This window comes from Rhipicephalus sanguineus, chromosome 9, assembly GCF_013339695.2.
Source record: "Rhipicephalus sanguineus isolate Rsan-2018 chromosome 9, BIME_Rsan_1.4, whole genome shotgun sequence".
Classification (NCBI taxonomy): Eukaryota; Metazoa; Arthropoda; class Arachnida; order Ixodida; family Ixodidae; genus Rhipicephalus; species Rhipicephalus sanguineus.
Window position 1 is genome coordinate 88,752,448 of NC_051184.2, and position 26,406 is coordinate 88,778,853.

Here is a 26,406-nt window from a genome sequence, read left to right on the forward strand (position 1 = left end):
TTGCTGTTTCTTCGCCAATTGTTGTGACTGTCTAATGCGACCTTGCAAGCTTATATGTGTATGACTTTTTCTGAGCACACCTTACTAGTTACGCATGAGGTACGTTCAAAGAAATACTTTATTGCGATTGTTAGCAGTAATTTGACATTCTGGCAGAACGTGGCATTTCGTATGTACAAACAGTTTCGGTGTACTAAACTATATGCAACATCTCACTGATCCGTTCTCAGAGGGAAATCACGTTATCATGCCAAGTTGTCCTACGTAGGTCGTTGGCCAACAATGAAAATCAGACTCCATGTAGAAAAAGGTACGTATCTCAAACAACACTTCAGCACGCACTGAGGGTTGAACACTACCCCCGCTTTTGCGTGGTCGTGAGTCATTATGGGGGGTTTCTTTTTTTTTTTTTACAAGAATGCTATAACAGTCAGGCGCCTGCAGCCTTCGCGCAGGAACTCTACGTCGGGGCGGAAATAGTTTGTAGCGCTTAATGTTACCTTGAAATTAGCAGTTAACAAACGTTTTCTAATTAAATTCATAATGAAAAGTCTCAGGGCAGTTGCTTACACGAAAAGTATGTAAGACGTGACAATCTTAACAGCGGAGCCGGAGGGTACAACTTTGTTGACGCCATGAAATGGGTCAGGGTGGGGGGGGGGGGGGGGTTGGGGTCTGCGAAGAAAAAGACGATGGGCCCTCAGGCCGCTCTAGGTGACCAAATGTCCTTTGTGCTTCGGCGACCCCAATAGCCCAACGTAGATGATTTATGGGCTGGTGGGCAGACCATGAGGGTATTGCGGTAATGTAGGGAAACTTCATGATAGGTGAGTGGCATGACCGCACGCTCCGGAAGGAAGGCAAGACCGTCCACTGCCCGGTTGACGAGTGTTCTGGCTTGTTCGTGGGTCACTGTATTCCCGAGATCTCCAGAGTGCGCTGGAACCAATAAAAATGGGGATTATTGGGTTAGGAGGAGGGAAGAATTGTAACATAGGGAAGGCGGGTGCATGATTCGACGCATAGCAAAATTACGAATGGCCGCTTTTGAGTCTGAGAATATGTATATCGCCTGAGGATGAGGAATTGCTAAAGCAATCGCAGCTTCTTCCGCCTCGATTGTTTATGCCACTCGGTCGAAGGTGGTGCCACAGAGTAGTTCGTGGGCATTGTCCGAGACTACTTCTGCTAAGGCAGGACGACGAGAGTATTCTGCGGCATATGCATGAGTGACCTGCGTCGAAGATGATCAGCGCTTATGAAGCTATTGAGCTCTGGTTATTCTGCGGTCATGCATTATGGGTGGCAACAGTATTTTTGAGTAATGGTGGGATGTAGACACTGTCGATAATGCACTTGGGGGCTCAATTCGGGGGGTGGTGCATCCTCTGAGGTTGATTTTGAGGTGCTGAAGGAGCAGCCGTGCTGTTTCTGACAGAGAAAGACGGGTATAATGGCTGAAGAGGTATGCTTCGACTAGTTCATCAATCGTGTTATGCACCCCCAACTGGATGAGTTTGCTCGTAGCGGTACTCTTAGGAAGGTGCATAACAGTTATGTATCCAGTACGGATGAGACAATCTACTTGATTTCACGGAGGTGTTTAAGTCGGCCGTAAAAGCTTGGGTGCCCGCAGAAAACCACAGGTGTCCGCATAAAACCACAGGAAATCCACAGGCGCCACAAGAATTAGGCACGTCCCACTACCCTGCACGGCTGCAATTGAACCCATGAGCTCCGCACACTGCTGGGGGAGCCTCGCGAAAGGCCAGGATTGACGTCTCCAGATTATACGGTGGCCGCAACAGCCACGACAGGCGGGTGCGGGGACCAGGGAGTCTCGACGGCGTCGCTTTGCCGCCCAATAGTAACGGCTGCACATACAGAAGGCCCAGGACTCAGACAGCCAAAGTGAAATAGATGCACAAATTAGTTCCCGTTATTGAGGGCTGCATCAATTCAGTACAATTGTGCCACAAAAAAAACACGAACAAAAGAGAGTTCGTCTTATTTGTCTCATTCCGCATTATGTTTTTTCATTTCAAGCTTCCTTAAGGCATTCCATTCCGTTTTGGAAATGTGCAAAGGAAAACTCATTTACAGATAGCACAATTATGTTGTCGGTGAATATCTTTGTGCCTTTTTAGGGTGTCTTGCATGAAGTCTTGAGTCTCGTTGATTTAAAAACGATAATAACCATCAATAGGTCTATTTTTAAGCTAACGAAACATTGCTTACTCTTAGTGGAGAGAGTGCGAACGACACAAACTCTTAACAAGTTTTGTTAGAATCAACAAAGCGAAGCATATCTGGGCCGTATCTAATTACCTTATTTAGTGCCACACGAGGCCAGTCAGGGTCAAGATTGGTTTAGTTGAATGGTCGCTGCGTCTTTTTTTGATGTTGATGCGCATGACATGCTTGTTATATTACAGAACACAAAGCGAAACCTTATCGACTCTTGTTTTGGTCACCAAACGAAAAATGCTTTATATTGGAGCGCCCACGTAAGAAACAGACAAGTCTTTTTCGCTGTCCTATATATATATATATATATATATATATATATAATATATATATATATATATATATATATAATGAATCTCTATGTCGCAATGCTTGTAATGATGCGAACATTTTGCGTTCAATGCTATATACCTCTAATTTCTGCTAAATGCGTCTCTTTTGCCCTGAATTCGACAAAATAGATGTTATACAGCAGCAATGGAGCAGCGAAGTATTCACGAGCTTAGCAATAAATTTAATGATGTATTGTTTGTCATTGCACCTTTAAAATCAACAGACAAATGTTGTTGTCACATTTAAATCTATTTCTTCCTCGACGTTCGCGAAAAGTAGTATTCAGCTCACTGGTGTGACGCAGGAAGCATATATGAGTGGTACCCCCATGGTTTGAAATTATGGGAGGGGCGTGTATATAAGTTTTTAGGGAGGGGTAATTGAGAATAGTGTAGCTGGGAGGAGTAGCCATTTTAATTTTTTTATGTGTCCTTAGCTGTAAGGCTCTCCTTTCAGTTACTTTATTTTACAGTAGGGCGAAAGTGTGATTTCTGAACGGAGAAATCAAAGAAAGGAATACATAACACGTGTCGAGAAACTACGCGGCAGTTCAGACTACTTACAATAAAACCTACAAAATATAGCCGCCCAAACCCACTCGCGGAACGCTGTAGTGGGAAAATGTTGTAAAGCCGAGTGCATGAGCACCAGTTATAACATATCAACTCCTAACTGAGCGCACACACGAGGAAGGGCGAGCGCTTAATTTCGCGTCGAGAACGGGCCCAAGGCTGTGTTCGCGACCACCTTATTAATTTGCAGAGACGATTCGCTAGTTTGCCCTTTGTTCCGCGATCGCTGAATAAATACACAAACATGTTTCGTTGTGCCCTCCGGCGCACCTCGTAGGGCACGTACAGAAGCACTTACTTAATGCGACGTACACATGTACGTAGGTGATAATACCTCAGCACTGCCGCTGATCTTGGAAGCACGGCCGTAATGCGAAAAAGAAGAATTTCATCTCCGGAGGGCACTTCGCCAAAGTATATGGACATCCATCGATGTAGCAAATCATGCGAAACATAGCGAGAAAGTTAATTCAAGCGCGCTGTTTCATGCCGCCGGAATAGAACACGCCATGGGTTTCCGTTCGGTGTCATCCAACGCCGCCTTGCTGCATCCCTCCCATGCTTGCGCCCAATGCCTGACGCTTTGAAGCGCGGGCGGTGGTCGTATTCGCGGTACTTTCTTTCTTCGTTAGTGTATGCCCTCCCAAACAAGCTATGGGTAATTTGTTATTTGGCGTACACACTACCCTTCTTCCGGCGCTATTACACATTTTCCGTTCGCGCCTAGAAACAAAAATAGTCGTTCCGAATCAAAGATATGCTTTAAGAAAAAACAAGGTGGTGGGGGGAGGGGTGTAGTAAAATCACTGATACATATATTGGAAATATTTATGTTTGATGCAATAGTCATAACGATGACATTCACACCTTGGTTCCCCTTGGAAAATAAATTTGACATGAAAGATAACTCCTAAATATTTTAATTTGTAAAGAGCGCTTAACTTAACGCCGGTTTCATCCCGAAACAATACAGCCGTAATCGCATAGGCAGCAGTCTGTCCCGATTCCCTAGATTGCAGCGTTATTCTCATGCGCGTGCCGAATTCTATCATACCGTGCGCTTTTGAATGTTCAGACGGTTGCTTCGCCTTCACGCGATGAATAAAATTTTCTATTAGGTACAAGCGTCGCTGTAAAGGCAGTATCTGTAGCGAGCCACCGAGCGTCTGCTATTATTATGTGGCGGTGTTTCAAAGAATCTGCTCAAAAGAGCAAGATTTTGATTCCACCGCCCGGAATCTAAAAATCATTCAACGAATTCCGACGGCGAAACGGAAGCCGAAGCACCGGTGAGCGCGACAAACGGACGACCAGATGGACCTAACTGATGAAGACAACGATTACAGAGGTATAGTTTTACCAGGTTTGTTGATGTATGTGCGCCATGTGCACTATAATCGCAAGCGCAGCCCACACAACCACACAACGAAGTCGATTGATGGTTGATACAAGGACGCTGTCAAATTCAAATGTCAAATTCAGAAGAATTTGACAGTTGCGATCTTCCGCGTTTCGGTTTCGCTTTTGCAGCTCAATTTGGTTGAATTTGTTACGCCACAATAATGACCAGAGGCCGCAATTTCGATATCTAAAGCCACCGGTGGGTTCTTTGCATGACGAACTTCAATTCTCCTGTTTTACATAACCGCCTACCTCCACTAATAAAAATTTATTAAGTTAACTTTCTTAATTGCTATACTCAATGACGTCTTTGACCATCTTAAGATGCCTGCCACTACCGAAAAAAAAAATACTTGTGAAGAGAACAAGCAATTATCTCATTTTCCTTACTTTTAGTGACTTTCGCACACATTTGTTGAAACAATCTGTATATAATTGCACTGGTGTTTTTGGATTTTCTCACATCGAACTGCCGCCGCCTTTGCCGGGAACCAAACCCGAGTCATCTTGTTTACGTAGCACGACATCTTACCAGTTAAACTGGCATGGTGCTTCTTATAGATGTAAGCTCAACTACTATTATAGTTCAAGCAGATGAATACACTCCCGCAAGATGAACATATGCTTAGGCCACAAATATGGCTTGCTAAGACACAGACTCTTTATCCCAACCAGCTTTCTCCTAGCTATCTTGCACAGGCTATAGCGGCAACGGCGGACAGAACGATACACGAGCAGAAATTCACGAAATGTGTCATTCGCACCGAATTCATTTTTTTTTGTCGCTAGCACTGCAGGAAGTTTCTAGTACCGTCAGGATTGACGGTGCATAATCATATAACGAACTATTAACAGGGGTATGTCTTCATATCCGTTGAATTAAAACATTAAATTTTTCTTGATTGCGAGCTATACGGGCGGCCGTGTTAAATTTTGTTGGTTTTATTTCGGTTTCTTTCCCACATTCGCAGCAAATAACAGGCGGCTTCAAAGAAGTTAGGCAACAACCCATCAAAATTATGAATAGCGTAAATGACCCTTCAAAGTAGTTTAAAAATTAGGCATAAATTCTATATTGTTTTTTTTTTGCAGAAGGCGATTGTGAGCAACACACCTGGCAGTCAATGACTGGGAAAACGTACGATTGTGACAAAGTGTTCTGGGCTTTATGTGGGGCTTTCACTTACCCTGTTTTCAAACAGAGCTGCATCAGTCCAAAAGCTATCTGTGTTGGTATCATGAGCCTATGCTGACTGCAAAGAACAGGATACAATAAAGTTGCCCTTTTTGCACTGCAGTGTGTACGCTTTGCACGAACCGGTCTATAACATGCGGAAACACGCATTTGCGAAATATTCGTGCCAGTGAATGTCACTAAGTGCCGTGATATTCTTCAATGAAAAATTTCGCCTTCCTGAAGTCCGCAGAATTCAACGTTTCATTATACATCGACGTTACTTTGACATTAGGTGCAATGAGGGCATTTTATTTCATTATTTGTACTGCGTTGAAAATTTCATCTCTACTAGGGCAAATATTATATGTGGAAATACATTTGCGGGCCTAAGTTTCGTTCCTTTGTCTTAATAAAGGCTGGTTCAAGACATATGCCCGAAAAACCTCAAAGATAACCGAAGTTGAATCTTTGCTCACTGCCTTTAGAATCATTTCTGCAGCGGCTGACATCTTAACATAGCGGGAGGCGTGAATGACGGCAATAAATAAATGAAATACAGTAACAAACTTTTTATTTCATCGCGACCGGCGGTCGGGTGAAATAAAAGAATGAGAGCCCTTCTTGGGAAACACATGTTCCGTTTCCCTTATTTTTGAATATTTTCTGGCACATATTTAGCACAACTCTGTATACGCGAGACATACGCGACCATGTTGTCGCCCGTGTGTTCCATTCGTTTCTAGTGGACCAGTGGGGAGTAGTGGGGATGGCCCAATTGCTGTGGCGCATACCCGCTAGGAGTTTTCGCGCACATAGGACAGACAAATATTGGTTTCACCAGGCCATATGCAGCCTCCCTGAAAAAAAACTGGCAATTTCAGTACCGCGCATAGCGCACCTGGGACGTCGCGTGTGAGAGTACGGCATTTTGGCTATGACGCTCCATGCGCAGATTTTTGGGCTATGAAGCAATCTCAATCGTGAGCATGAGGCACGCGAATAATGAGGCTGGAATGCGGTTGCAGTGGTGTAGAGCCTTGTGACCGTTTCTCGTAAAACGTGCAGGCGCGGTCATATAGCGTCAGGGTTTCCTTGTACTTAGTCACCACGCCTTTCTTTGCAACTGGAATATAGACATGTACAGTTGCTACAGTTCCTAAGAAAGCCCTCAGTTTAGAGCCAGCAATTTATCTAACTGTTTGTCTTCAAAATGATGCTTGATGTGGTGATCATCCGGTCACTTGCCTCAATTTCTGCTGACTTTCCCAACTTTTCCAATAAGTGTCTGCTTGGGTATAAAAAATTCTTGTCAACTTGGCCTCTTCTTCCTGACCTTCATACTAAAACTGCAGGAAACATACCCGTTGACACCGTCTTCTCAGACATGGAGGTTTGCTGTTAAATCTCTCGCAACAACTTTTTCTCAGGTAATATTTCTCATGCTAATTATAAAAAGGGTTGAATAAATTCACGGTATTTCCAGTTTTCCTGTAACTTTATGTAGCATTCCATAAGGTACAGGGGTGGTCAAAAGTTCCCAGGGCCGCAACGCCGGCCGAGGAGCAGCAGCTCGCTGCTATCGGGGCGCTGTCATCGCAACCACGTCTTGTCGCACGCTGGCGTCGAGCGTGCGCGTGAAGGGCGGGGGGAGGGGGGTGCATCCCTCTCCCTTTCTTGCTCTCTTTGATAAGAAAGCGACGTATAAACTTGGCGCATCATGTTCCCTCACTCTCCGCTCTTCGATGTTTTACTACTGTGCAGCGTGTAGCGAGGCAGCACTTTCCGGAAAACTGGCGCATCATGATTGCGGCCACATTTAGCTAGACACCATATGTATTACCGTGGTTTTCTGCTTCCTGGAAAAACAATATCATGCGTTTAACTTTCCATTGGCACTGTGGTGGATCTATCAGCCGTCTGCGCAGGCCAGTTCGCTACATACGAGCATGGTCGGAGCCCGAAATGTATTCAGATGAGCTTGTGTTGAGGCTACTTGGAACATCTGAGTGGAATAAGCAGCGCTGCACAGTAGTAGTTTATACCTAGCTTTCTTATGAAGGAGAGCAAAAAAGAGAAAAGGATACACCCCCCCCCCCCCCTCCTCGCAAACGCTGGACGCCAGCGTGCGCCAAGGCGTGATTGCGATGGCAGAGCCGCGATAGTAGCGAGCTGCTGCTCCGCGGCCGGGCGTTGCGGCCTGGGGTCTTTCGACCACCCCTGTACTTTCTTGGGCCCGAATCACTTTTATAGGTTACTTCAACGGCCACCCAAGTAATATTTAAATATATGACGGAATAACTGTGTCACGGAGTATATGACGGACGACCTGGCACGCAATAGAGCAGACTAAAGTTCAATAAAGAGCGCAACGAATAGTTAATACTAATCATTCCTAACGACACCCATTTCGTTTTCTTTCATACGCGAGATGAGTACCAACTACAGTAATCCTGTTTTAACGGCAACACATCCATTCGCGGTATTGCCCACAGTATACAGGCGGCCTATGTGTTCGACTCCCTGGCCCCATGTATTAAGATTTACATGTGCATTGTATGTAAAGAAGTCGAGCTTTTCCAAATTTTTCTGCAATCCCCCAATACAGCCTGACTAATAATCACATTTCAGTTATGGTACATCCTTTATGAAAATGAATACATTTTCTGTTGCCGACTATGACCGAATTATTGACTCTATGATTATCAATTGTAACGTTCCAATAGTGATCACAACAAAGTGTTTCTTCTTCTTCTTCCACCAGTTCCCCGCCAAAGCAGTTCTTCATCGTCTTTGGGTGACTACACTCTCCCTGAATTTGGTTTGTCCCTCCGCTGGATATAGGTACGGAATCACATTGCTGATGGCTGCTATTTCCATGACACCATGTTCCGTCATGTAGCCTTGGGTCTTAAGCATTCCGTCTTTTGTAGCCGTTTTAGTCACTTTAAATGGTCTCGGAAGTTTTGTACTGTAACTGCACTAGCCTTTCCATATGAAAACAAGATCGCCTAAATTAATATCGGACACCCTGTTGTCATGGCGCTTGTCAAATGTTCGTTTAAGCGACTCCATGTGTCTTCTTTGGGTCTCTGCATTCTTCTTGGTCTCCTCAAAGTGAAGTTTTTTCCCTTGATACGCAGTGTGTCGTCTGCAGGCAGATAGGCCTGACTGGCTGCCCAGGCGGCGCTGTGAAAACGGTGCCAAAAAGCACCCCCTATGACAAGTTCTTTGGTTTCGAGTAGTCAGACAAGCGGCCGCATGCAGCGCTAAGCTCAGATGCGCAATGGAGCCGCCGCTGTCGGTTGTGCTGCGCTTTGGATCTCGGCCAATTTCTGGCGTGGCTGAGTTCTTCAGGCCAAGCAATCTGCGTAAACGCAAGAAGCTCGTCAACGTCAAGTATGTTTACGACGTGCAGGAGATTGAAGGAACCATTTCGGCGCGCTGCAACTCGCAAGTGCAGCGAATCTCATACGACGTTGAACTCGAGTTAAGTTTTACGAGGCATGCTCGCGCGATTAACGACACTGCATAAACGAAAAGATTGTTGTTAAGAAAGCCGACATGATTTGCATGAGACGATGAAACGGAATCAAGAAAGGTGCAGTGACGAAGGCTAGCCGTCGGTGGCCCGAATGAGCGCATTCGCGTCGTGTGCCGTTTTCTGCCGCATTCAGTCGCAAACACACTCCCCCCCATGCACGGTCGTAATTTTCAACATTTGCTTCTAGGGAATTCGCCAAATTCTGTCAGCGTGCGGTGGCGGTCGAGAAGCGACGGCGCGCAATGTTTACAGCCGGCCGCTGGAAGCAGCCGGCTGTCTCGTTTCGCACGAAATGCCGGCTGCATATCCTCGTGATTGCCGTCGGCAGCCACGGCGTGCCGTCTGGACTGCGCACAGGGAATATATACATATATAAACGCGTGCACGCGCGTGCGAAAAGTAATCAGCACGTTACGTTGCAAACCACGTCTTGCTCGCGTACTCACTTCACGCGTCGGACGGCACGTATCCAGCGGTTCCGTCGCTCCACTTCGTACGGCTTTCAGGGGAACCAGTAAAACCGCACATTAGGATCCTTACCCCCATGTTCGAGGCAATTAACCACGCAACAATAACGGCGGCGACCGCGCTTCGGGACCGCGTGCTGCTCAGAGCCGTCGCCCAGACCACCTGCTTTCGGCACGGTTTGTTCAAGCAGGGATCGCTCGTCAAACATGTCAGACTCTGCAGGCATAGCGGACAAGTTCCTGCGTACGTTTTAAGCACTTTTTGAGCCTGAAAACTAGGCGCAAAATTAAGTAAAACGCTTAAAGCAACTGAGAACTGCGTAACTCGCCGGTCGGCGTCCATTTTTGACTACCCAAGCAACTTCGGCGCACGCCACCAGGCTCCGCCACAGTACTCAAAACTCCAGCGCGTCAGCCCTATACGCCTGCTCACCGAAGGCAGCATACTGATGACTGCATCCGAAAGCACTTTGGGGGATCTATTGTGATGCTACACTGCTGCTTATTGGCAACGTTTCCACCCTCATGGGAATCCCGTGTACATACTTATATCCTGCTTTATGTCTCGTATGACCTGTTCTGCGAGCCCATTGGCTGACGGGTGGTATGGGGCTGTAAACTTCAGTGATCTTCTTTTCTTGTGCCCACTTTGCAAGTTCCTGGCTTCTGAACGCAAACCCATTGTCAGTCACTACGCATTTCACTCCCTTAAACATGTCTCTATTAAGCAGCGCTCTGACAGTTTGTGCATTCTCCCTTCCTGGCTTGGCAGCTATTATCCTTGAGCATTCGTGAATGCACACTAAAAAGACTGAGTTTTCCACACAGACAGACAGACAGACAGACAGACAGACAGACAGACAGACAGACAGACAGACAGACAGACAACGAACTTTATTGGATACTGAGGAGTTACTGACAGGACCCCCTAACGGGAGGCCATTGTAGCCGCTGGCCGCGGCCACGTAGAGGACAGAACGCCGTGACGCACCGCCCTTTCCTGGGCCCTCTGGAAAGCCTAGGCTTGCTTTCGGAGTACCATGCTTCTGGTGGCCTCCCTCCCATTCGGCTTCGCTGGAGAGAAGGTTTTTAGGTAACGCGGGACAATTTCGCTTTTTTTTTTCTTTAGCTCGGCAAAGTGAACATGCACTGTCTCAAATTGAACATTTTCATGAAGCAGAAATGTCAGCGTCCCTTTTCTGCTTGTATTTGGCCTTACTGAGTTGGCACTCATGACAGGAGCTGATGCAATCACCAACATCCTTCTTCATTCCTGGCCATATAAATCTTCCTAATTTGCGGTAGGTTTGCCAAACCCGTCGTGTCCTCCTCAAGGACCTTTCGTACCAACGTAACCGGAAGGAACACGAAACTTTCCTTCTGTGGGCATCATTTTTTCTGTACCTTCCCTTATTTTGAGCAAGTTCAGAATTTCCTTTTTCCCACAGCCGCTGATTACTGGAAACCGAGAAAAGGCATCAGCATCTCATAATTTCTATCCGCTTCTGTGTGCGACTTCAAAGTCAAACTGTTGAATTTCACTGATACAGCGGGCAATTCTCCAGTTTGGTTGATGAATGTTCAGCAAATGGGTAAGCGCCTGATGTTCAGTGAATAGCTTGAATTTTGTACCTTCGATGTAGGAGCGAAAATACCTCATTGCTAGCACAACAACCAATGTCTCCTATGTTGTGCTCTAGTTCTGCTGTGCCTTCGTAAATGTATATGAGAAGTACCCAATAACTTGGGCTCCTCTTTCGTGTTTTCGCTGATACAGAACAGCAGCACCTGCGTCGAAGTTGGAAGCATCTGTCATGAGTTCGAAGGGAAGAGTGAAATCGGGGAGCGTAAGGACCGGGTCTGATGATGTGGCTCAGAGTAAGTCGTTGTAGGCCTCTTGACACTCATCAGTCCAAATAATATCTGCATTCCGCTGAAGTAAGTTATTCAGTGGTTTCGATCGGGCCGCAAAGCACTTCATGAAGTTTCTAAAATATCCTGCAAGCCAAAGGAACCCTCTGAGCACGTGTGCAATAGCTGGCTTCTTCATTTGTCGTACACGCTTCACAGAATCTTCCTTGGTACTTTTAGTAAATCCGCCCAGGAAGCGTTCAAGAAATGTAATTTTGCTTTAAAGAACTCACTTTTTTGAAAAGTCACTTTCAGTTTAGCTTTGCTCAGTGCGATCAAAACAGCAGTCAAATGCTCAGCGTGTGAAGTTTTGTCTTTGGAATTGACTAAGATATCGTCGAAATGGACGTTACAAATACTACAAGAAAGGGTTTCAGAACGCCATTCGTCATCTTTTGAAACCAGGCAGCACTCTTCTTCCACACGAAAGGTGAGCGACTGTACTCATATACGTCAAAGGGAGTGACAAAGGCCGTGTAGATCTTATATTCCTGTTCAAGTGGTACTTGCCAAAATTCTTTGCAAATATCTATTCGGGAAAAGTCTTTGCAACCTCCTGTTTCCTCCATTATTCCGTCGATCCTTGGCATGAGAAAAGGAAATAGGTCTGTTTGGTGATTAAGGTGTTCGGCCACAAAAACATATTCAGGAGCATCCAGCGTTGAAATAACTTTTTCTTCAAAAGAAGCTTGTCTTATTTCACTTACCGAGCCATTTATAGGGCAAAATATTGATTATTTATTTTTTGGGAGGTGATATTTTTCAAAAATATCCTTAAAAGTGGTAGTCACGCCAGCCGTGATAAGTAACTAATGGTTGGCTTAATTCAGTAAAGCTTTGGCATTTGTGTAACTAAAGGTTAGAGCTATGGAATGAACTAGGATAAATAATATGCAGCAAATATGAAGGAAGTAATGTAAAAAAAGCAAGAAGACCGGGGTGAAAGAGCCAATTTAGACTGAACCTGTTTGCAAAATTAGCTGTGAATTTAAAAATGTTCCCTCAATTTCTTTTATTCTAGTTCGTTGCACAGATGTATACGTTGTGAACTATTATACAAAATTTCAGTTCAAAGTACACACTGAGAAAAAGGTTACGAAAGTTGGCATCACATGACTTGGTTCGACATGACTACGTCGACGTCGAACACAATATGTGGGACGCCATCCTTCCGTACGTGACAATCGCGTGCAACACGGCCGTACAAGAAACGACGCAGATGATGCCATACAAGTTGGTCTACGGACGGAGCCCGGTCCATTTTACCAAACGTAACCGAAGAGAAAAACATGACCGGCCTATATGGGCAGCAGAATCCCGAGTCGTCTGACCCGCCGCCGACCGGGCCAGACGGCTGAGGATTCCCTGATGATGGGGACCGACTTGGGCTTCTGAGCGGTCAGAACAACCCACGTGAGGGAGGAAGTGTTTTGGTATCTAGATGGTTTCGGTATCTGGATGGAATTTTATTAATCGTAAGTGGCAGCTAGCCGTGGCTTCCGTTCCCCCTTCATTATAACGGCTTTATGGTCGGTGAATTGATGGATCGGTGATGGGTCGTAGTGGGATTTTTGCAAAGACGATGTAGTGGGCAGTTTGCAAAGGTGGCTTCCGTTCGCCCTTCATTATAACGGCTTTATGGTCGGTGAAGTAATGGATCGGTGATGGATCGTAGTGGGATGTTTGCAAAGACGACATAGTGGGCAGTTTGCAAAGGACCGGTGGTGGGTCGTAGTGGGATGTTTGCAAAGACGAAGGAGTGGGCAGTTTGCAAAGGTGGTTACGCCGGACAACGGAGGCGTGACAAGGTTAGACTAAGAGGAGCTTCGCCGCTAAAAGTGGGGGGGTTCGTCAAGGCGGCCTCTCCCCCCCTCTCCCACCCCCACTCTAGAGAGGACACGATAGCTAAGAAAATCAGTTCCAGCCTTGAAGAAGACAAGTCCACTTGTCGAAACGTCGGCTCGAGCGCCCACCCCCTGTTTACGGATTTTTCATCGATCCACGTTCTAATGCTTGGCTCAAAGCGAAAAAAATGCAACATAGAACTGCTCACACATTGCTTCGCACGAATCCCATTCCCACAAGTCGTGGCATCTGCCGAATTTTTTCATCTATTCGTTGTGTTTCTCACTTGCAGTTTTTACGCACAGCAAACATGCGCAGAACACTAGTCATGTAAAAATTGGCTGTAATACATGCAAGAAGTTTGAAAGAAACTAGGGGAACTTTTCGAGGGGCTCGTTTCTATGTTAGGCACAACCATGTGAATCCAAAAGACAATTATGCCATAAAAAGCATAGGGGCTAATAAATGTCTTTAACTGTAGCGTAATAACTATGATGCTAAGTGGAGTGAAGTAAAGCGGCCGAAAAATTACCCTTTCCGTCGGTGCGATGCGAACTCACAAAGTTCGAATTACACACATGTTCCAAGTAATTACGCACGTGTTCAGACGTATGTACATGGAAGGTTGTGAGATTGGAAAAATCACCCACCGACGTAAACGGCGATTTTTTGCCCAGTTTAGTTCGTTTGAGTTTACACCGTAAGAGTTATTTTATATTTAAAGAAAATTTCAACAGCCCGGGAATAAACAGGAATGCATGAAAACAGAGCTGACTCGGACAAGCGCTCACATTTAACTTATTTTTTATTCAGGAAAGACACACATATGTAATGAAAGATTGCGCAGCCCAAAACAACATGTGACTATTACCGCGCATGATCGCTAACAAGGAAGGAAATAAATAAAGATACAGTACAGACAACTTTATCTTACGATGAAGAAATAAGTAAAAATAAAGTCCTGACAACCTTATCTTGCGAGAGCATGCGAAAGATAATCCACTTCTTTTTTTGCGCAAGTCAGTGGAACGCATGCTAATGCATTCCTCCCCAAACGTGCAATGTGGGCCGCCTCTACAATTTCTTTAGTGAGCACATTTTTGTTTTGGTAGATTACCTCAGTTTAACTGTATGTTTGATATGTGTCTTTTCTGAATAAAAAAATCAATTGAAAGTCAGCGCCTGTCTATGTCAGCTCTCCCGTACTGTTGAAATTATTTTCACGATGAACTACCAACTCGCCTAAACACTCCCGTTAATCGGCTACAATTAAGACCACATTTAATGTCGCTATACTTGGAGTCAATTGGTTGGGCAAGAAAATAGTCACGTTCAGGAGCCATCATTATCTGCTGCAGAAATTTCGACTACATAACCTATCTTTCTTTTCTCTCTCTTTTTGTTTACGGCAAGATACAATGCACGTGTCCGACATGCTCCTTGACAGAATGTGAAAAGAGCCTGCACCACTAATGTATCGCAGGTATGCTCCTTGACAGTCGAACTTTTAATGTTTGCCTCACACGTCGTTGTGCAGATATCAGTGCAATAGCACGAAGTTAATGATTGCCTGACAGCAGGCGCACAGTTTCGTCAAACCTGCGCTTAACGTAACGTGCGTTGTCCTCGAACGGCGCATGCTTGTCGTCATAAGCGGCCAGCGTGTGCAGAGTGCCAATAGGGCAGTGTCGCCTTCGACATACCATACTTGCACGTTAGGCAGAATAACCCCCGAATGCAGAGATGTTACTTGTCTCGTACTTGACTCGTACTTGACTCAAGACAGCTTTGCCGCTCGCCATAAATCGTTCTCGAACTTGCGGACGACTTGCGGGCGACTTGGCTCGGTCGAAGTCAGGACGAGTTTCAAGTCTGCTGCGGGGCTAGCTTGAAACAGTCTTGATGCGTTATTCCAACATGGCCGCCTCTCGAATGGACGTCGCGCGGAGGTTGTCCGCTTTTGAATTTGCTTGCCACGCTATGGACGTAGCATTTTCGGAGGTACATTGCCTTCCGAAGATTCCGCGACCCGCCTTACGTGACCGAGGAAATCCGATGGAGTTGTACGACGAGGAACATTTCCACGCTCGCTACAGGTTCACCAAGAACGCCGTGCGGCAGCTTCTGGCTATGTTGCCGCTCCAAGAAAGCGGGGACAACCGAGGACAGCCTGTGCCTCCCATGTTGCATCTACTGATGGCGCTCAGGTTTTACGGCGCTGGCACATTCCAGACAGTCACCGGGGATCTCGTCCGCATTCCGCAGTCGACAGTGTGCCGCGCAGTCGGAAAAGTGACCCTACTCATCGCAAAGCACTTGTACTCGATGCTGGTGCATGCGCTTCCTGCAGCCGGCGAGATTTCCTAAAGTTATGCGGGACTTTTATAAAGTGGCCGAATTCCCTGGCGTTACAGGATGTGTCGACTGCACACACGTGCGCATTAATAGCCCCGGTGTATTTACGCTCACGAATCACTAATCTCCCGAATACAAAACATGTGGAAGGTCACAAGAATAATAGCTCAAGTGAACCAGTCATGCAAAAAAAAATGTTCTTACCAGTTTTGTGGCGCTCCCGCTTTTCTCTTGCAGCTTCCTCTTTCCATTTCCGCTTGAGATTATTCCAGCATTTCCTGAGCTGCAGGTTGTGGCGCCTGGTAATCCCGTGGTTGGCGTTGTAGCGCTTGGCTATTTCCTTCCACGTTTCATTTTGTTTCGCCACTAACGCAACATCAGTTTTTTCCCACTCGATAATGTGCCTGAACTGCCTCACAAGATCGATCAGCACACTTTTTTCGTCCTCGGTGAAGCGCGGGGCTGCCTTGCGCTGAGGTGTCTCTTGGGACCACAACGTGCCTTGCTGCGACATCTCAGCGAATGGTTCTTTCTCCTTGATTCGAAGACTTCGCTTCGAAAAGTGACGTGGGGGACGTAGCATGAGCCGAAAAATGTTTTCGTAGTACACATTTTACTTCGTTTTTGTCTCGTTCGGTGCAGCTGTGTGGGATTGAGAAACTTGACAGGCATCAGTTTGCAGCACAACGATACGAAAGATTCCTTAAGCTTTTCTCAGAAAAAAAGAGCTTCCCCTAGTGCGGGTTTAATCCACGGACCAGCACAAATTTTTTGGTGACAAGGCGAAGCTTTTCTTGGGACTTCCTCGTAGCTTTGTGTTACAAACAGGTGCTCTCGTACAAATACGTGGATGAGCTCTTCGTTCACTTCGCAGGACGCGCATGGCAGGCCTGTGTCTTTTTCGTTGTTCGCGACAAAGCTTCCAGCAGATAACATATCCTGACCATGTGCGCCCCCCCCCCTCCCCTCACCAACATGCAGCGCGGTATTGCTGCACCCCGCGAGGCAAAATGCCGCCGAGACCCGTGATCCCGACACTCGCTTCTTGTCTTGTTTACGAAGAATCAGATGTTCAACGAAAGTAGACAAATAATTAGCATTTCCAGTTCTATTCTTTAGCTTTTTTTTGGGGGGGGGGTTGGGGGGGGGGGGGTTGGGGGGGGGGTGGCGGCACCCACATGGGCCTGAACAAGGGCTTTGTACACTTTGTTTCCAGAACTTGTTGCATTTTTTTTATTTATTCATATATAACTGCGACCTAGCTCGCTACAAGCATGTCCATAGGCGAATAGGAAGGCTAGTACCTTGAAAATTCGCGATACCTCGCTTAAAACTTGCGAGCCAGGGCAGCGCATATACACTCCGCGTTCGATAAGAAAAAAAAAACTACGAAAGGACGCAACGCAAACCATGCCTTGTTTCGCATCTTTATGGGAAATTCTATTAGCGCGCAGGCCAAAACAAGCAAGCTTGGAGTAACGCGCCGCGCTTGGGCGGCCACTGAAACCAGCGGGCAACGGACGCTTTACACAAGCAACACTGCGCATCGCTGCGGCGGCGGGAACCACGTGCCGCTCGTTAACAGTAAAATTACAAAAATATGCTTGTAGCACTTTGATGGGATAGTTCTTTTCAAATATGCGAACTTTTCTTGCTGTAACACGTGCCTTACGCCAACAACTTCATTATTAACCTCGGTACCAGGCGAGCAACGTGTTTCTGCATTGAAGCACGTTCTTGACTTGACCAAGCAAGACAGCCTAACGTCTATGAAACGCGAAGGCCGACTTGGGCGTTTTGAAGTCCGCTGCTTGCTTCGGGCCGACTTGCTCAAGTCAAGTTGAAGGCACGAGCCAAGTAAATCTCTGCATTCGGGGGTAAGCTATGCGGCATCCCCTACCAGCGCCTCCTCTAGAGAGATTCCTGCGGCGTCACTCGCTTTCCCATTGGCTCGGGAGGGTCCTTGTTGTTCAGTGTAGTCTCTTCACGAAGTGCTCGTAGCCGATGCTACTTCCGCAAATCTCGCAAGTGACGCCATCACAATTATTGGCAGGGCGTCTACGGTTTATTTATTTATTTATTTATTTTACCCTCAGGGTCAACAGACATTACAGATGGGAGTGGTAAAGATAATAACGAACAAGTTTGTAAGTACAAAGAGGCAATACAATGTTCCTGATTAAACAACAGATTAGGATAGGCAAAAAAATACAAAAATAGCAAATATCAAAATGGCAAAGAGGAAAATAGAAGGATACATTCTGGTAAAAAATAAGAGGAATGTTTCTCAATATACAATAATCGCTCTTACAATTCAATACAACAGGGGACAATACAACAGGTGACAGCGCAGTGTTCTTATTTATAGAGATACAGATATGGCATATGAGATGAAAACTACTACAAGGTATTAAAAGAATTGGCTAATACAGTCACAAATGTGTCATGATCTGAAATTGTTACAAGCGATGCGGGAAGGCAATTCCAATCATTTGATGTTCGCGGTAGGTATGATTGTCGAAATGATTCAGTTTTAGACGATGGGATGCCGACCTTATGAGCATGATTCAAACGGTGAGAAACATAATGCGGCGAAAGTATTAGCAAATCACGTAAGTATGAATGGTGGTAAAGTTTGTGAAAAAGGGTTAAGCGGAGCATTGTACAACGAGATGCAAGTGAAGGTAATTTAAGGTTAGATTTCATTAGTGTGATACTCGCGTTTCGATTGTAATTAGAAGAAATTATAAAGCGAACAGAGTTATTTTGTACCATTTCTAATGAATGCACCAAGTTATTGTGATATGGATCCCAAACCGATGCGGCATATTCGAGTTTAGTGCGAACAAGTGTTTTATACAGCATTAGTTTGACAGAAGGTGATTTTGTGAAGTTACGGCGAAGATATCCGAGCATGCGATTAGCGTTACAAACAACATAGTTAATATGAGTATGCCATGTTAGGTTGTTACTGATATGAACTCCGAGGTACTTGTATGAGGTGACACTGTCTAATTGTGTGTTATCTAAGTTGTAAACAGGTAAACTAGCGATTTTTCTTGACACGCGCATGAATTTACATTTTTTACTGTTTAATTCCATGAGCCATGCGTTACACCAGTTAAGGACAGCAGTAAGGTCAGATTGAAGAAGGGCGACGTCGTTAGGTCCAGTTATTTCACGAAAAATTACACAATCATCGGCAAACAGATGAACATATGAGGAAACGCAAGATGGCAAATCGTTAATATAGATTAGAAAAAGAAGCGGACCAAGGACGGAGCCCTGTGGTACACCAGAATGTACCGCACATTCTTCGGAATTAGTTCCATTAGCTGAGACAAATTGTGAGCGGTTAGTAAGGAAGTTTTCAATCCAGGTTACAAGGCAGGAATCAAGTTTAAGTAGTCGTAACTTATAAATGAGCAGTTTGTGACCCCTTGTCAAAAGCTTTAGAAAAATCGAGGAAAATACAGTCGGCTAAGGAGCTGTTGTCAAGAATGGTGTTTAGTTCATGTACGAAAATTGTTAATTGAGTTTCGCAAGAGTATGATTTGCGAAATCCATGCTGCGAATGATTGAAAAATGAGTGCGACTCTAAAAAGTTTGCGAGGTGAGAAGCCAAAATGTGTTCAAATATTTTGCATGGTATACTAGTGAGAGAAATGGGTCTGTAGTTTAAAGGAGAGTGCTTATTACCTGATTTATGGATTGGAACTACCTTCCCGGCTTTCCACTCAGATGGGAGAACACCGTCGTTGAGAGACTGTTGAAAAATTTTTGTTAGTATTATGGATGAATAACAGACAGTACTTTGGAGGAACTTGACATTTATTTGATCGCTACCCGGTGCCGAGGACTTTTTTAGTGACTTAATAACGCTTGCGACACCATCGTAACTGAAAATGATAGGAAACATATCGTCGTGGTCATATGGTTGCACATGGGGAGCAGTGGCGGTGGCGGGTAAAGAAAAATTTTTTGAGAAAACATCATTCAGTATGTTGGAGCATTGGTCGGTCGGTACAGCGTCAACGTTAAGATCGTTAAGTACTATCACATCGTTGTCTTGGGGATTGATCACACGCCAAAATTTTTTAGGGTTAATCTTCAACATCGTAGGTAAGGTATTGGCTAGAAAACTATCTTTGGCAGCTTTTAAGGCCTGGACGTATTCATCAGCGCTCTGTTTGTAAGCCGACCAACGAGCCTTGCTATTACTAAGTTTAGCCGATTTGAAGAGACGCTTCTTTTTGTTAGACAAGCGTTTTAGCTGATGATTATACCACGGTTTTTTTAGGTTGGAGGAGATCGCGTAAGCAGGGATGTACTTATCTGTTAATTCCACAACCTTAGCAAGAAAGATACTCCAGTTCGACTGAACGTTGCGATAGTCGAAATCACTTAAGTAATCATCAAGAAATACAGCAAGTTCATTGTTGATAGCAAGAAAGTCGGCCTTGTTGTAATTTCTTAATGTCTTGATCGTTTTAACCATCTTAGGTTGCTCAAGGCAGACTTTAAACGAGAGTAGGCTATGATCACTTATTCCTGGCAGGCATGTTACTTCAGAAACAAGATCGGGTCGCGTAGTCAATATAAGGTCAAGCGTATTTGAAACAGATGGTGTTATCCTTGTTGGTTCTTTAATCAACTGTGTGAGAGAAAATGTACTGCACAGCTCTAAGAAGTCTTGCACCATAGATGAGTTAGGGTACACTGTGACGGGTACATTTTTCCATAAGAGATTAGGCATATTGAAATCACCAAGTAGGAAAATTGGCAGTGTGGTGTAACGGGAAAAAACATTATTCATTGCATCATGCAAATCACACACAAACGTTGTAGTAAAGCTTGGGGGCCGGTAACAAACCCCCAAAATTATCTTTTGATAGGCTAGTGTTACGACTGCCCATACAGTCTCCAAACTGGATGCAGTTTGAATGCAATCGGAGGGAAACTTTTTATTTATCGCCAAAAGCACGCCCCCACCCGAACGATTAACGCGGTCACAGCGGTAAATAAAGAAATCGCGTGAGTTGGCAAATAATTCATGGCCTCCGATTGCCGGTTGAAGTCATGTTTCTTGTCAATGCGATTATATCCGGTTCGCATGTCTCAACTGCTGAATCCAATAAAGCGCGTTGTTGATAATGCTTGTAATGTTAGTAAAAGAAAGGATGTATTGAGCAGTTCACGTTTGCTGACCCTGTCGCGTTCCTATTTCTCCGAACGTTTGGACTGCCGGGTATCAGATGTGTGCTGCGAAAAATGTTTGTATTGCCAGCCGTAGCTCTGGGTGCTTGCAGTGACTCGACTTCTTTTACACATTGGTTTATCGAGTCGTAGATGTACTGCTTCTTATTCATGATCAACCTTTTGTACCGCACTTGATATGTGTTTACGCCAGGTTGATTTCTAGCAAATTCGAATAGTTTTCGTGTCACATCACGTGTAGATTCACAGAAATCTTCGGTCACACTTATATGTTTCTCTGTAAGTGCTGCTCTCGCAGAAAGCACTTTTTCTTTAGATTTGAAGTCCGAAAATTTAATTATAAGCCGACATTTAGTTGGTGCATACGACCCAAACCGATGAGCGCGCTCGATAGCGTTGTCTGGTAGCACATCAAGCGTACTTGTTAGAATGGACTTTATCTTGGATTCAGATTGTTGCCACGATTCTTGAGAGTCTGGAATACCTCGAAAGATTAAGTTATTGCGCCGGGAACGGTCCTCCTGTTCATTTAGGCGAGATTCCAAGTTCTCAGGGTGGTTATCAAACGACCTCACCGACGCCTCCACGCTATCAACAGCCTGCTCTAAGTGCTCGATAGAATTAGTTTTTGCCTCTAATTCATCAAGCCTCTCCTGTATCGTTGCAATGTGAGCTTCGATTTTCTTTTGGCGCGTCCTTATTTCTTTCACGTCGGTTGCTAACGTGTTCTGCACTTTGGATGACTGAGTTGACTGGGCATGAAGGTCCTTAATGAGGTTAAATATGACTGTCATCTTTTCGGAGTGATCATCAGGCAATGAATCCATATCGAGCAAGGCCTTAGTACGCCTGTCAGGGCCCGGATTAGCTTCAATATCACCAGAGAGAAATAACAGGAAAACCATCGAAAAAATCGCATGCAATGTCGGCAAGCACTTCCGGGCACGGAAGCAGAACCAAACACCGGTTATCACTTTTCTTAGCATACAGGGAGCATGGTTTACACACCTGTAAAAGGTAGAAGCGTGGAATTTGCAGCATGCTGTCTCGGTGCGTGCCTCCGTGCCCACTGAAGAGGCTGTTGCAGCGCCACCCATTTAAGTCCTGTGCTGGTAGTGACGTCATCGTAGAAAAGGCCATGCGCAGATGGTTGGGGCGACGATGCTTGCATCAGAGCTTGATTTCTTTCCGTGCTGGCAGTCAGGAAGCTGGTAACCACGATTGCGGGGCGGAAACCGCCATGCTCGCGTGGAACCCGGCGAAACTTGCAGCGGATGGCTGCAGCACCAGGAGCGAAGCCAGGTAAGCCTGTAAAGGCAGAAGCGTGGAATTTGCAGCATGCTGTCTCGGTGCGTGCCTCCGTGCCCACTCGCTGCCTCCTGTACTACGGAGGACGTTGTTCTAATCTCGGAGGCACTGAAGTTAGGATCGGCGACAGCAAGGAACGCTCGCAGCGGCCACTATTTAAAGTCGCTGAAACGGGAAAAATACCGCGACCGTCCGGCCCGCCGCCTTATTTGGTTCAGCGCGGCTGAAGCTGCAGCGGCGCGGTGTTGATTTCACGCGGAGTAACGCATGTTTTACGCATCACGTGCGCTTCTGCAGCCCCGAATGAAGCATACCGTTGTTCTCTAACTGATTAGGAAAGAAGTAGCGGCAGTTTTCGCTTGCCGACACACACATGAGCGCGCGTACAAACGCGCTCAGAAACGCGAACTGCGCGGCATTAACGCGCTCGGCTGTCGGCGAATATTCTGCGACTTTGAATCTATCTATCTATCTATCTATCTATCTATCTATCTATCTATCTATCTATCTATCTATCTATCTATCTATCTATCTATCTACTATCTATCTATCTATCTATCTATCTATCTATCTATCTATCTATCTACCTATCTATCTATCTATCTATCTATCTATCTATCTATCTATCTATCTATCTATCTATCTATCTATCTATCTATCTATCTATCTACGACTTTGTGCTCTCCTGCCCGTTTCGTTAATAGGAGGTATACAAAAATTGATACGGCATAAGATGACAGTATGACGAACATAAATGACAGGTCATAACATGACAATCATGACATGCATGTCATGAACCGCATGATTTACGCGCCACTGTCTTGGTGCTCTTGCGGCCGCTTCCTTAACGTTAAATATACCAATTTGGTATTGCGGGACAAGAGTGTAAGACGCACATAAGTGATTGGTTCTAACGTGCAAATCATGAGATGCATGTCAAGTAAAACATGATTTATATGACATGATTTTGGGGCGCTTACGGCCGTTTAAGGACTTGGATATATACCAAAATTGCTAGGACGAGACATTTCTGTATGACGGGTTGTACCATGAAAATATTGACTTGCATGTCATGTACGGCATGATTTGTCATGTACGGCATGTCATGTACGGCATGACCGAAGCTGGTGTTGCGTGAGGTGACCGTATGACGAAAGTGAATGACAGGTGGTCAGATGAAAATCATGACATGCATTTATAGTACAGCATGATTTACATGCCACGCTCATGGTGCGCTCGCGGCCAGTTGGCTAGCTTGATATACACCAAAATTGGTATTGCGCGAGCTGACTGTATGACGAACATAAGGGATAGGTGGTAAAATGAAATTAATGAATTCATGCCATGATTTTCATGTTACCATCTGTGTCATTTATGTTCGTCACATTGTCAGGTCGCACAACGCCAGTTTTGGCGTTTATCAAGCCAGTGATTCGATCGCGAGCGCACCATGGACGTGGCATGTAAACAATGTTGTACATTAAATGCATGTCATGATTTTCATCTTAACAGCTCATTACGTTCGTCATACAGTAACACGACACAATATAAATTTCGGTACATATCAACCTAGCGAACCGGCCGCAAATGCATTAGGAGCGTGTCATGTACGTCATGATGTAAATGATATGCAAGTCATGATTTTTATGTACCATTGGTCATTTACGTTCGTCATACTGAGATGTCGCGTCATAGCAATTTTGGCATATATCCATTTAATTAAATGACTGCGAGCGCCTCGAGACCATGTCATGTAAATCTTGTGTGACATGACGTGCGTATCTTGATTTGCACGTTAGGACCAGTCACGTATGCTCGTCATACACGCTAGTCACGCTTTATAAATTGCGGTATACTAAAGTTAACAAAGGGACCGCAAAATCCCCGAGACAGTGGCGTGTGTGTCATACGGTTCATGTCATGCCATATCAATTTTGGTATACATCCCATTAACGAAGCGAGCAGGCGAGCACAAAGTAGTAGGCGACTAGATAGATAGATAGATAGATAGATAGATAGATAGATAGATAGATAGATAGATAGATAGATAGATAGATAGATAGATAGATAGATAGATAGATAGATAGATAGATAGATAGATAGATAGATAGATAGATAGATAGATAGATAGATAGATAGATAGATAGATAGTAGATAGATAGATAGATGCGTTTAAAGTCGCAGACGTTTGCTAAAAAATGCATAGCATTTATTTCCCGCTCTGAATAGTAATGAGGGCTTTGCCCAATTGCTGCATCGAAAAGAGCAGCACCCAGGCATTCTTCGATGCCTTGACATTATTGTGAAGTAAGTCAAAACGATTCTGAATGTCGAAAAGTTATTGCACGCACGCTTTTCTCAGGCAATGAAAACAATCGCCCTCCAAAGCGCCGTGGGGCAGCGGCCAGGAGACACTAGCGAGGCGAGCTAACTGGACTCCTTGTGTGGCGAAGCCGCCGAGAGCGCGCGGCGGTGAAGAGAAAAGGAATGCGGTACTTTTCCCGTCCTAGTGCCTTTACCACTATTGGGAGACGCCAAGTAGGAGAGACAGAAGAGTGCTGCGTGCCAACTATTCGCAACTTTCGCAGCCTATAGGTGGCGCGACTGTACATCCAACATGGCGGTCGTTGAGATTATCGGCCCGCTGCTGACGGTTTAGGAATGTACACGTTTGGCGAAAAGTTCAGTTCTTTGGTCTTCGGTTGCACTCCGATTTATGTTTTTGTGAAAGCAGGGTTGCGGTACATATTGTAATAAGTACAAGAATGTCGGGTAAATGTCGGGTACGTGATGTGAACCTCATTATGAAGATAAAATATGCACAGAATTGTAAATAAAGCAAACACACTCGTCGCGTTGCTTGCGGCGCTTAATAGCGCATTGCAACTCCCGCTCTGTTGTTAGTACAATATGATAGTAGGAGTCTCAGTAAAGATCTCTCAGTAATATCAGAGACATTCTCCGGGACGTGCTTTATCTAATTTTTACTTGCATTGCATTCTGCCGCGTAGCTTGCTCTAGCTGACTTCAAAGCACGAAGTAATGTAAGTAAACGAAAAAAAAAGTGTTGCCTTTCGAGACCAAAGCACATGAACCACTCGAGGCATGTGCGATTATCGAAATACGATTTTATTGCGCTTTCTTGGTAAAAAGAGGAAAAAAAGAACAGCGGAATATGAAGGCACTTCACAGCCACGGAGGCACTTCAGCGACGGACGCTTGAAACTGGACTTTTCATTATATTCTAGGGCGGAACGAATTCCTAATCAGTTCTGGTACTGTCTGAACAGCGACTGTGTCGAGCGGAGGAACGAAGCCCGAGTATTCTGCATACATTCATGGGCCTTGGTTATTTGCTTGCGAAGTTCGACCCGCTTAACCACTCACGGCTTTTCGAGGCGCTAATCTTAAGGGGAGGCTTTTGCTTTGCCTCCCACTGTGCGCTGTGAGCATTGAGGCCCGAGGTAAAATCAGTTGCCTTTTTCTTTTTATTTTCCGTTCACATTGAGGAACCAAAAGTGTCTAGCTAATATCGAGACCGTGCACATCGTCGCAAAACGACTCTAAACGAGACAAAACAAGTGGCAACATTCGCTGACTCCAGCGGGTCCAACATTTCAATAATCTCAACAGAGCTTCCGGCAGCCACCACTCGGCGGCGCCACGGTACGTGAAAGTTGCGAATTCGGCTCACTTCGCAGGCATCTTGTCTAGGAGGCATTGCTCCTACCACAAAGTTAGTGGAGACTGTAAGGAAATGCAGGGCTAAGAGTGCCGACCACTACAACCAGTTGAGGAGCCAGGGGGGGGGGGGTCACACCGGGCCCGTGCCCCTCCCGAAATGTTTTAGGAGCGAAGCTCCTTATGGAGAGACCTGGTCGGTTGTCGATCGTCGATCCATCCTGCGTACCCCATAGTGTTCTCTTATCGTACAATAGAGGGTGCTGTCCCATAGAGATGCATGCGAACTGCAGTTGGGTGACGACATACTAGATGGCGCTGTCATCTCCATTTCTGGTCTCGTTTCCGAGA

The 26,406-nt window shown here is 45.3% G+C and overlaps 1 protein-coding gene across 1 annotated transcript in view; it reads left to right on the forward strand.

Annotated features, from left to right (window-relative positions):
* Window positions 1-26,406, forward strand: part of LOC119405990 (uncharacterized) — an 83,243-nt gene that overhangs the window by 9,066 nt on the left and 47,771 nt on the right. Inside the window, exons 3-4 of the mRNA XM_049419484.1 lie at window positions 231-310; window positions 2,436-2,507. Of these exons, the coding sequence (XP_049275441.1) occupies window positions 231-310; window positions 2,436-2,507 (152 nt within the window). The remainder of the gene's footprint in view (window positions 1-230; window positions 311-2,435; window positions 2,508-26,406) is intronic.